The sequence below is a fragment of the Psittacula echo genome (assembly GCF_963264785.1).
Source record: "Psittacula echo genome assembly, chromosome: 7".
Classification (NCBI taxonomy): Eukaryota; Metazoa; Chordata; class Aves; order Psittaciformes; family Psittacidae; genus Psittacula; species Psittacula echo.
The window spans coordinates 56,830,055-56,843,338 of NC_137740.1; the positions used below are offsets into that span (position 1 = coordinate 56,830,055).

At 36.0% G+C, this 13,284-nt stretch overlaps 1 protein-coding gene across 1 annotated transcript; it reads left to right on the forward strand.

Moving 5' to 3' along the window:
* Positions 1-4,466: 4,466 nt before the first annotated feature.
* On the forward strand, positions 4,467-11,499 carry LOC308224292 (retinol dehydrogenase 8-like; the record flags this gene model as incomplete). The annotated part of the gene is made up of 6 exons (XM_080624047.1): positions 4,467-4,563; positions 5,676-5,841; positions 6,976-7,151; positions 8,207-8,300; positions 9,984-10,167; positions 11,266-11,499. The coding sequence occupies 6 exons, from the start codon at positions 4,467-4,469 to the stop codon at positions 11,497-11,499; spliced, it is 951 nt and encodes a 316-aa protein (XP_080480173.1).
* Positions 11,500-13,284: the final 1,785 nt, after the last annotated feature.

Sequence of the window (13,284 nt, forward strand, 5' to 3'; positions counted from 1 at the left end):
TGTGTCTGTGTGCTTTGCCTGGGGGTATAGTCTGTCTCATTCTTTTTCCTCTGGTCCATTTTGCCCTTTTGGGATTCACAAAATGATCAAGTCACAGATATTGTAGTTGAATTGTTCTTTGTTCTCACTCTGCTTTAACCTGCAGTGAGGATCTTGTAACAATACAGCATTCTGCTACCCTTAGTAGTTGTAAGTATTCCAAATAAAGAAAGAGGATATATCTTTCTGAACATTCAAAGTGGCCATTTCACTTTTCTGTGAAATTGAAATAATTTCTTAAGAAAGAGATTGGCTTAAACGAGTTGATCTTATATAGCCCCAGTTTCTTACTGAAATGAGAAATGAAATTGTGTTAAAAATGGTAAATGAAGTTAGGAAAAAGTTGGTGCTTACAAAGATCAGTTTTAAAAAAAGAGTAATTTTTACCATGTTTTTGTCAAAATATACCTGTATAAAAGTAATTAAAAGTTATTGTCATAATCTTTCCTTTGTTAGCTGTAAGCTGCTTATGTGCTACTGATGGATATCTGTGTAGTCTATTTATAGCATTCCTTATGAAGAATAAGTATTAAGCTGAACAAGTATAGATACAACATAATCACTTTGATATTTATAATTAACAGGAGCCATACTATAATGGGATATTATGCAACATCAGTGGCTGGTATGGCCTCTGTTGTGCTACAGTACTGGCTAACGTAAGCATAGCTGCTCCATATGGTATACTAGAGAGACTGGTTGTCTGATCAGCTAAAACTCCTGTTTGGTGTTTTTCTGCAAATGAACTGTCAAATATTTAGGTCCACCATATAAGCCTGTTTTTCAAAGGAGGGGAGTGAGGGCTGAACCTCCAACCACAAACATACCGTGTTTGCCTACATTTATTTCTGTATCCTTTAGAAAATCCGGAATATTTACATTAATGTTGATAAAATTTTCCCCATTTGTATTGGTAGAAACCATAGGCTATTTTCCTCTTGATAATTGGTACAGTTGATAGGGGTTTTACAAACACTTCCTGAATGCTCAGAAACCAAATTTTAGGAACTTGCACATGATAATGCAGTGCATGCCTTAAGCCTTCCACAGAGGAGTTATTTCAAAAGAGTGCTCCTTCAAATGGTACATTTTTACAGCAATTTGTATATTAAGATTTTTTTTCCCTTCAAAATGTTCTGGATCTTATTTTCCTACTTATCTACTAGAACTTAATATATGTTGAAAAATGTGTACATTTTACTCATTTTAAAGGAAATGCACTTCAATAACAGGAAAAGAATGCATTAGTTACTTCAGGCTGGGGGGCAGAATTTGAGGAAGAAACCATGGATTTGAGACCTGCAGCTAGTTTTCTTGAATTTGTAAGATAAATCTTAATATTGAAAAGTAACATCTTGGTACAAATGGATTTAGATATGGTGAACTGAATGCAGGAGTTTAAAGGAAGCTTCTAATCACAGGTATTTTGTTTCAGGGGCAAGACTTGTGAAGGAAGGAATGTTGCTCATTGGACAAGCAGTAACCCAGGAATGCTGTTGCTGGCAACATAATTGTGCATTCAACAACATAATTGAGCATTCAAAGAGGAAATTTTGTATTTGTAAATGATGAATATGGTTATTTGTACTGAAACAAATTGCAACCTTTTTTACTCTTTCAACTGTTTCTGAGATTATTGCCTTGATGTTGTTATTATTAACATCTTAATTTATTTTTGAGAAATAAATTTTAGTTTTTAAGTATCTTGAGTTGCAGGAATTAATGTTGGCTCTTATTTTTTCCCAAGGACTTTAAACTGCGTACTTGTGTTTCACATCTAACTTAAGAGCGCAATGGTATTACCATACAAACAATTTTTGTTTGGGAATATCAATTCTCCTCCCTCCCCCAGTGTTGCAGACAAAATATCTTACTAAAATTGACCTGTTTGTAAGATGTTTTGGGACACTGATTTGATAAGAGACACTGGCAAAACCTGTTTGCATTACTCCAAGCAGTATGTTCCATTACCTTTAAGATGCAAATGAGTGTGGGACAGGGACATAAAGCTTGAACTATTTTTCTTCTTTCCCCAAGCCAAAATCCATCCAAAACTTACTATTGATTAAATTGGTATCATAACTATGCATTCTAAAGCATATTTATTTCAAGTTTTCCAAAAGTACTACACAATTTAGCTGGTAGAAACTGGACTAGTGGGCTCAGTTTTTAACACTTTCATATTCACGTAAGCATCAGAAACTGCAAATACAGTTATGAGGCCTAAATCTGAGTCTGCTAAATGCAAACATGATTTATGTGTGTTAAGATATGTGATTTGTACTTTAGAAAATCAAGCTAGTAAAGTTATCTGACATAAAGCAGAGGAAGAGAATTGAATATATTGTAATTTAAAGATAAGGCTTTAAATTAATTGTTTTGTACATTGAAAGTGTATCTCAGGCAACAAATCTATCTGTTGTACTTCAGCAGCTCTGCAGGTGGAAGTGTGCTAAACTCCTTGGGTAGCAAGTAGGTGTTTCACTACCTACCTGTTAATGCAAATATGTTCCACAAATACAACTTTAAGTGGTTATACAAAACCAGGCACCTATTTTGCTACCTCTGACAAGGTCAAGATACACTCATCTAAAGTATTTCTGCAGTTTCAGGTTATTTATTTTGCTGTTATGAGAATTATTATGTAGCAAAAAAAATATTGTGTTTTAAATAAAGCTATTTGTTCCTCTACATAACAGTAAATGAAAAACATTACAATTAGGTTGATCAGTGTAATAACCGAAAAATATTATACTACTTTAATGTTTTCTTCTCTTTAGGCACATCCATTTTCCTTCAGGCTAGAAATCTATGCATCAAATTTCAGAGAGAGTTTTTTAAACCAGAGGAACATGTAAGCCCTTCAAACCAGGACTTCAAGTGGAAAATGTAACCCATCTGTAATTACAGTTGCATCACAACACTACTGGTATTCCACTCCACTAAGAGAGTGTTGCATAAAGCATCGTTTGCTCCTCCTACATTGACTAAATATAAATGTGCATGAGCAGCAAAAGCAATTTGCTTAATATCTGAATCAGCTAAACAGCATTTGCACTGAAATTGTGTATCTGGATGCCAACTTCTGTGGTAAAACTGTGGGTCAAACCTGATAAATAAGTAGAACCATAATTACATTTTTCTTTGAATAATTACGTTTTAACTTTGAATGTCATCTTGCTGCTTTGTTGCTTGCCTAAGAAGTTAATGATTCCACTTATATTGTTCAAGTGAATTTGTTTAGGAAAGGAGGGACATTTGTATATTTTTTTCTCTAACATCATAATATCAGTTAAATTTTTCTATAGAGTCTTACTTTTCTTGAGTTACCAACCAACTTACATGAATGTGAATACTGGAATGCTAAGTTTATTCTACCGATCTGCATTGCATTAACATGGGCTTACTGAATCCTGGAAAACATTTTTCTGCTATAATGGCATTGCAATTAGCTGAATGCTGTTCAGAAGGCTAATTGCTTATTAAAGGATGACTTATAAATTTCACCAGAGACTGGTTTTCTTTCTGAATGTAGCATGCCTACAGTTGCTGTATGTTAAATGCCAATTGCACAAAATTGCCAGTCCAAATGTCTGTTTAATTTAGAGTTTATACACAAAGTTGGTGGAGTATTTTCTCCAAAGCTAAAACTGAATCAGACATCATGCTAGTTCTGACACTAGGAAGTGTTCAAAGATATTACAGGGTCCAGTAGCAAGGATAGAGTGGAGATGGTCTTGCTGGCTATTTGCCACTGCCAGCATACTTTCTAACTTTTCCTATTCTTGGTTGGGAACAGTACAAGAAAGAAATGTGAGGAATCTCTCTAAACAACTTTGTTTCTGTAAAAATCCACATCCGGTTTCTCAACTTACTTTTTCTGAAAATCCTTTTAGGACTCTTATAATAGTAAGGCATCAGGAAAGAAATACACTTATCATTCTGTTGCAAAAGAATGAGGAGGACGCTGTAAGTGTGTGAAGTCTGAACACCTTAGGAAGAGGGATCCCATTCTGGGTGTAGTTTACTTTCCATAGGTGTGAGTGGGGAACTTGACACTACAGACTGGTTGGAATTGTGGCAAAGCTTGTCCTGACCGTAGTATGCAAACTGGTTATTCCACAACTGAAAAAAAAAATAATCCATGTACTTAACAAATGTCTCATTTTGAAGATTAATCAAATTTTGTATTAAATATAATCCATGATGATAATGCTGATTATAAGCTCATGCAGGAGCATCTGCTTCTGTTCTTGTCTGGTTGGAGATTATCCCTTAATCATACAGGGTCCAGGTGTGCATTTGCAGATTTGTTGACTCAGGAAAGCTGGAGATAGCATTAAAGGCCAATTGCATTGTACTGTCGGCACATTTAGGTTGTTGCTCCTCTGAACAAGAGCTCTTGTTTGCATCACCCAGTGAAAAGAATGGCAAGAAGAAATGTCCTCATTACAGGTTGCTCCTCAGGAATTGGACTGGCGTTAGCAGCAAAAATGGCAAAAGATGAACAGAAGAGATTTAAAGGTAACTGTATCTGTTATTTATCTTTATAAAATCATATTCTTCAAGGCGGTACTAACGCCTTTCTCTTTGATTTAACAAGTGATTGTATTCAGTTTGGTGACTTGTTTCTTTTTACTTTCCCTCCTCCTACTGTCAAGAAAATACAATACAGTGAAAATACACTGCTTTCTCTAAGGAGATGGTATTTCTGTATGTGTATTGCAGCTGAACAGCTACTTGAACTGAATGGTTCACAAAACAGTGTAAAAAGAAATAGCTGTAAGTGTCTGTACTGTGATACCTTGGATATACATTTACAGCTTAGTTAGCTTTACTTCTGTGTACTAAAATCTTTGTTGAATGAACGTACATACCCATTTGAGGACCACAGCAATTCATGTAGGAAAGCAGCTCTTATATTTGCAGTTTTTTCCTTAAAGCACATTTAAGGAAATGTGCTTTAAGAGGGTGAACAAAGGGGCTGGAATTTGTCTTTCTGCTGTAAAATGGGGTATTTGCTACGGCTGGCAATGGATGGCAAGGCGAATACACCAATGTGTGGTAATTCAGGTTTTCACACTTATTCTCACAGTATTCTACTGCTAACTGACTGAATGCAGATTCATAGTTTTCTGTGTATTTAGGCCACAATAATGATAAAACTCATATTTCGAGAAGATGTTTTTTGCCACCTAAGGAAGTATCTGCCTTCTTCTTTTTAATAAAAATAAAGTTGTTCTAAACATGTTGACAGTGATTTAAAAAAATAAAAGGATATTATGGAATCTAAAATTAGGTTCTAGGTACCTAAAACTGATTCAGCAGCGTGACTTGCTACCATTATTTAAATTTTGGTGGTAATATTATCTTCATATACTGCATGTATGAATTAAACAGCGGTTTAATTCTCCTTTTGAATTTCTTCACAGCAAAAATTTCCCAGACTTCCAAGATTTCCCAAACTCTGGGATATCAGTAACAATGTATGTTGAAATACATTCTTTCTACTTGAAGTTTTAATCATCACTTGTATTTAAGATATGGATGTAAAATCAATATTCTTTAATACTTCTTAGTAACACTGAACAGAATAGGTTTTCTTTCTGGTAACTGTTACTTCTGGTGTGTTGCAGTGTATGCCACAATGCGGAATCTGGCCAAGAAAGAGCCACTAGAGGAAGCTGCAGGTCGAAGGCTGGGCAAAACCCTCGAAATTAAACAACTGGATGTCTGTGATGAACAGTCTATTAAAGCTTGTGTGAATAGTATCCCTGACAGAAGGATTGATATCCTAGGCAAGTACTGGATGTCTATGCTATGAACAGATATCAGTTTTATATTTAGCATCATCTCAGATACCCTGGAGAAATTTCATTAATGTGTTTTTTTAATATACCAAAATAATTATAATTACATAGTGTATTTTGTTCAAGATTCCTAAGACTTCATGCAGACATGAATGGATTAAATCTCACCATGCTTCTGTGAAGTAGGGAAGCTTGTTTTCCCTGCTTACAAAGGAGAAACTTGAACACAGGGAAGTGTTTTGGATAGAATTCCAGTTTTCAGTAAATGTGAGAACTTTTGCCTAAATTGGTGTCTTCATGTACAGGTTTTCTGCCCTATCAATGAATTGTTGCCCTATTTACAATGAAGGCAACAGCTGTCTGTACTAAGAAAGCAGCAGCGTTTGGTAATTGGCAAGTAAAAGAACTGCAAAGAAAGCAAGGATACTTTCATTTTGTATTGAGATTTGTAACTGCACTTTACAAATCTTTCAACAAGAAATATTTCCATAATGGTTTGCTAAAAATGTATCTTAGATGGGAATTGCTTACACCATCAACTATTAAATCTTCCCTAATAGAAAATTATGGACCTGCCTTTAGTTTGATTAATTATTAAAGCACTGTTTAAAAAGCTGCTTCTGCAAACTGTATTATACTCTAACTTGGCATACTAGTTGTAGTGCAGAATGCCAGTTCTAGCAATCATTCTGGAAGTGTGGTGGTTTGGGGATTTTTCCTTCTTTTTTCCTTTTTTCCCCTCTAAGATGTGAATGTTAACAAAACAAAAAGCAGACCATAGCTTTTAAATTCTTAATGTTGAATCATAAACAAATCCAGATGATTCTTGGCTCATTTTTCTATAGCATTTTTATAATTGAAAGAAACGAGACTAATCAGAAATCAATTTGTTAAAATGCAAAATATCAGATAATTTAAATTGTATTAAAGGCATAATTAAAAAGTATGGAAGTGTTTTTGCAAAACTTTAGTGTCAGAATAACGTATTTTAATCCTTTCTTTATGGATTATTTAAGGATCATTTAATCCTTAATCCTCATTTTACTTTCAAGTGCTTTCCAGTAAAGATTGAATTAATGTTTACTCAGGTTGTTGCTCACTGTTGTCTACCATTTTGTGCAGTTAGCAATGCTGGAATGGGGCTCATTGGACCTATTGAATGTCAGACCATAGATGAGATGAAAACTGTGATGGATACCAACTTCTTTGGACTGGTTCGACTCCTGAAGGAGATTTTGCCTGATATGAAGAGGAGAAAGAGCGGACATATAGTCGTAATAAGCAGTGTTATGGGAATACAAGGCAAAGTTGCTTTTTAAGAATTCAGTGTTCAAAATCTAAGCTTACCTCTTTATCTTAAAAAAAAGCATATCTAAGTATTGTGCATTGGAATGCTGAAGTTCCAATATAAAAAGCACAACACTTAGATACACCTGATAGTTTTTATGCATCGAGGTTGTATGTTGCCACACAACTCTCAAGACATTTTAACAACAAAACCCTTAGAGTCAATTGATATGTGTGTGGGGGTTTTTTTGGTTTTTTTTGCTTTAACTCTTTTATTTATTTATTTATTTTTATTATCAGGAAAACAGGGCTTAGCATTACTTTTCCTATTGGAAAGAATTAGTGGAAGAGATTTTGAGAACAGGCAAACATGCTTACTACACTCTGAACAATAATAATGGAATAGAATCCAATCATATTGTGGACAATTTTACCTTTTTGTAAAGTCTCTCCTGTTGTAAAATTACAGAGTCTAATTTTATGACAGATGAGGACGTTCTCACTCTTGCATTCCATTCAGTCTAGCTGTATTTGTTTCAATTATTACAACAGTGGCATTGATTTTAGCTGGATTATTCTGTTGAGCAAGGGTCCAAAGTCAAACTTCAAGAGTTGTTATTGTTTAATACAACACTTACCATCCACTAGATGGATTGATGTAATAGTTTTGCTAAATCACTCACATTGAAACTGGATCTCTTGCATTAATCTCATCTCCTGTGTTGCGCTCAGGTTATGTGTTTATCTATAGCCTATTAAAGTTTTGCTAATGAATAATGCAGATGGTGTTGTATGTTCAGACACTTTCATGTCTTAGACTACAAAATATTTAATATCATCCCAAGAGATCATCAGCTAGGTGGAGGAAAAGCATTTTTTAAGCATTTTTTCTTAGAACAAACAATTTAGAGAATATAGGCAAAACCTCAGTATTTAGATTCAGTATAAACAAGGATTTTTCTAATGTTCTCCCTGCAAGACTAGACATTTTTGGAAAATAGAAGAGTTTTTTAAACTGTTAGTGTGTTGAATGCAATCATGTTCTCAAGATGTTTTGTTTGCACCATCAGGTATCTTATTTAATGATGTTTATGCTGCGTCTAAGTTTGCTGTGGAAGGATTCTGCGAAAGTTTAGCTATACAAGTGCTCAAGTTCAAACTGCAGTAAGTATTGATCCACTGGTGTGTATTTGTATTTTAGAAAGTTGTAAATATATTCAGAGCTAGCAAACAAATTTTTAAAGCTTGCTGCTATCCAGAAGAAACAGATTGAGGAACCCTTGGAAATCGTATATCACAAAAGGCATAGAAATGTCCATGTTCTTCACACTACGTATGCAAATAAAAATGTCTACATGATAAAATAAACATGTTCTCTTGGATAGTTAAAAGCTGTTTAGGTTTGGATAAGATACAGTTTATATAACACTTCTGAAAAGATTCTTGCGTACAGTATCATAGGAATAAAACAATTAATACCAACCTGTAATATTCTCCTTTAGAAAGGATAACAGTCTTCTTAAGCAATTCACAGATAAAAAAAGGTCAGGGACTTATCATAGAGAGTAAGCAAGTAGAAATCAATCAAAAGGAAACACAGGGCACAATACCTATATTGGCAGGAGATGGAAGGAAAGTGAGAAAAATGTGGTGTACTACTTAGTGTTTAAGACAGTATTTAAGAGAATGGTCCTCCTGTTCATCATCTACGGGGCTTTGGGTTTTGATTTGTCACATGTATATTCACATTCATTCATATAATTCTGCTACTATTCTTTGTGAGATATCCAAAAATTGTAAATTATCTAGTGCATCCAAGCATTTAGCCTTTGTGCTCTGCGAGAAAAGATAGCTGCTTCTTGGAAATCCCAAAAAGCGCCATCCAAACTGAGAAGCATACTGCTCTGAGAAGATTGGAGGGATTTAAAACAAATATATTGTAATGATAAACAGGATATACCAGAATTCATAGTCAGATTTCAAGAGTATAAAGTAACAGCAAAAAGGAGGTTAAAAAAAATGAAAGTAGAATGGAAAAAGTTCAAGGTCTGGTGTGAAGAGTGACGCAAGAGGAAAGGCTTTAATTCCAGCTGCAGCTGGAATTCTCCTGTCAAGGTCAATACCTTGATTTAGTCCTGAAGAACAGCCTGATCAGAACTCAAGTCTAGGAAGAGGTCCTATCCCAAAGACTGTTTTGATAAAGAGTGGCTGGAAGTAGTTGCTCCCTGAGAGAAGAACCAGGAAAGAACTGACTAGTAACTGTATTTCAGGGATTTGCTGTAATATGCGACCAAGCCAAATAAGATTTTCCAGATTTGGCAGCAGCAAAATTCTCTATATTTTATTTTATTACAATATTGCAGAGAGATATTGCATGATGTAACACTGATAGCTTGACAAATCCCCCTCCTCTTTGAACTACTTGTAGTATTATTATAGGAAAGCTGTAACAAAGAAATCAATGTAGGATTTTGTCCAGAAAGTAAGGAATTTTGTTATCATCTTTAAATTTTTTTTTTTCTTAGTATTTGATATGTTCTTGTGCATAAATCACCCTTAGATTCCGCATCTGTGAGACAGCAAGTAACAACTGCACTCGCTTCTGCCATGAATTAAGTTACAGCACTGCACTGAATTTAAGCAGATTTCTACTACTACATGTGGATGGGTAGGAGCATGACAGCAATGACGTGGCATGGCTTCCCTTTACAGAACATCCTGTTTTAATACTGCTTGCTAACATGTACTCACAGTACAACTCCTCAACGTTCCTTTTTGAGGAGGACAGAGGGGTGTATTTCCCACAGAGGATAGTTGATAACCACTATATCCTTGCTTTTTGAACAGGTTAAGTTTGATTGAACCAGGCCCCGTAGTTACAGAGTTTGAAAGAAAAGTGTTTGAAGATGGAATGAAAATGGATCTTTCAGCTGCAGATCAAGAAACAGCTGATATGTTTACTAATATTTACCTTAAAAATTACAAACAAATCTTTCAGAGCCTGGGACAAAGTGCTGAAGAGGTCGCAGAGGTAACTCTTCAACAATTCTCCATCTTCCTTTTTTCTTGACTGCTGTTGTTGTTGTTGCTGTTGTTTTCTTTGTAATTTACAAATGCACTGGTTGACTGGTGGGTTGGTTTTTATTTTTTGATAGAAGCATTAGATTTAATTAAACGTAATTGACACAATTTGAAATGAATTTTTAAAAAGGCATGAGATTCTGGAGAGTTTTAAACCAACCCCTTTAGAATATTAAAAGAATGTTCATTTTGAAGTATTGAAGACCACTATTAATGGTAGTATAAATACCACTGAGGTGTTAAATGCACTTACACATCATCTGGTGAAATCTGAACATTCTGCAGTGTTATCATACTCCTACACATGGTTCCAACCACTAGTAAACGCTGCTGTTCTCTCTATCTCACTCATAATCCCTAATGTGAAATTCAGTCAGCCATCCCAGACCACCAAAGCACAAGAGAAGATACATGGATGTCGTTTCTGGTGCTTGAGGCTTCCTGCAGGAAGATAAATTTAGGCAAAGCTGTGGAAGAGGACACTGATTTCAGGTGCCTGCTGCTAAGGAAGAACTTCAGTGTCAACTGAATGTTCCCAGATCTTGCTGCGAAGTGCATGGTTCCAATCCTTACCCAGTGAACTGTGAAAAAAAGGATCTACCTATTGTGGGCATATAAGCATAATTTTGGAGGAGTCTTCAGGAAACTAAGGTGTTATCACCATGGTATACATAAACAGAAGTAGGGCTAAAAATTAAGTAAGAAGTACTCATGGCCTTGAAAATCATAGAGTCATAGAACAGTTAGGGTTGGAAAGGATGTTGAGATCATCTAGTTCCAACCCTCTGCCACGGTCAGGGACACCTCACGCTAGACCATGTTGTCCAAGGCCCTGTCCAACCTGGCCTTAAACACTGCCAGGGATAGGGCATATTTAATATAAAGTATTTTAAGAAAACATTGTAGTGAAATTCTAATAAAACTACATACAGGATTTTACATTATTTTAGCACTTTAGTCTTCCATTTTTTCTCTGCTTAACTGAAAGCTAGGCTTTTATTTTGTTTGGTAAAGATTCTTTAACAACTCTACTTCTCATTCTTGACAGCATACAGTAAAGGTAATTCTTGCAGAAAATCCACCTTTTCGCCATCAGACCAACACCTTGTACACTCCAATGACAACTCTGAAATATGCAGATCCAAATGGAGACCTACCCATTGATATATTCTACAAAATGGTTTTTCATCATGACAAAATCTTCAGTGCAAGTCTTAACTTTATCAAATTGCTCAGGTGGAGAAGTAGGAAGAGCTTTGACCTGGGAAAAACCTCAGAATAATTATGAGATTATATAGTGCAAATTGGAATTGTTGTAGCTACTGATAACACAACTTATTATTCAAATGCCTTTGCTCTGTAGTTGTGAAAAGGCATTCAAAATGTTTGAGTTTGGCTAAGATGTTTAGCCAGGATATTCAGCTCAATGCATTTATCTTGAACTTTACAGTTTGTAGAACCTTGAAATTAAAATGGGTTTATTCTGTTCAGTGTTTGCTTTTTAGAGAGATCTGTTTTCATGGGAACATTAGTATTGACTGATACTTGCATATTCGGTATTAACCCAATCCCCTTCACTTACTAGAATATAATACATACAGAGATGTGCACTTTATGTAATTGTTTAGATTCTTAATACCATAAAATATTTTCTCTTTTTACTTCTTAGAACAGTAGTAGTATAGTAATCCCTCATAATAGTATTTGAATTTTCAGAAATCAGGTCTATTTACCAGTAACATAAGAGAAAGGATTATCCATCTTAAAATGCCACAACTAAAATATTTATGTGTATATATATAATGTTCTGAATGCTTCCTTTATATGCAGTCGTTACTGGCATATTACACATAGTGGACAATAAAATGTTTTTTTTAAAAACATTTTAAAATATCTTCTTACTGTCTAGGTACTATTTTTTGAAAAAAACAACAAAATAGCATCAGTAAGAAGTAATTTTAATCCATTAAATGCCTACAGTGCCTTGAGTGACTGAAGCTGAGCCACAGGCTCTCCTTTTCCAAGCTATCCTAACAGGTATGTATTAAACCAAAATGCTAGCAGGAGGAGGAGGTCTTTTCCCTCTCTTCCTCTCACCTTAGTCCTACAAATCTGCTGAGGCTGAGCTGGAGCCTGGGTTTTGGCACTGTTCTCACACAGCATTCTTGTTCTCTGACCTCCAGCTTTGCCTTGGCGCTGCCCCAGGTGCCCCTCAGGCCTCTGGGCTGCAGTTTTCTCAGCAGCTTCCAGTAGCAGTCCTTGTTTCACTGAGAGAGCCCAGCTGGAGCTCACTGGGGATTCAGGAACTGGCTTTATCTTTCCCCCAGTACTTTCTCACTAAGCCTAAATCGAATTCCATCCTGGGACTTGCAGCGGCCCAGCCCTGCCCTGCCTCTCCACAAAGGCTGGTTCTGAGGAGCCAAGCAGCAGCCCCTGCATAGGCAGCTCTCCAGGGAATGCTGGGCTTGCTTTGCAGTCATGACCCTTTTGGTGAGGCCCAAGGTGTAGGGGTGCGGAGGCACCTCTCTAGGACCTTGACATGGTTTAAGCCCAGCCACCAACTAAGTACTATCCCTGTGGGATTGGGAGGAGAATCGGGGGGGAAAAAGGAGGCAAAACACTTGAGTTGATGTAAGAACAGTTTAATAATTGAAATAAAATATCAATGGCAAAAAAAAAAAAAAGGGAAATAGAGAGAGAGAGGAATACAACCAACCAGCCAACTGCAGGCATGCACAATACAATTGCTGTCCAGCCTGGTCCCCCAGCAGTGATGAATACCTTCCAGCTAACTCCCCCCAGTTTATATCCTGAGCATGCCGTGCTGTGGTATGGAATACCCCTTTGGCTGGTTTGGGTCAGCTTGTCGCGGCTGTGCTCTCTCTTGGCTTTTTGTGCTCTTCCTCACCGGCAACACATGAGAGACTGATGAAAAGTCCTTGACTGAGAGTAATCACTACTGAACAATAACTAAAAGACTGAAAAATCCTTGACTTAGAATAATCACTGAGCAATAACTAAAAGATTGAAAAGTCCTTGACTTGGAGTACTATTGCATAAGAACTAA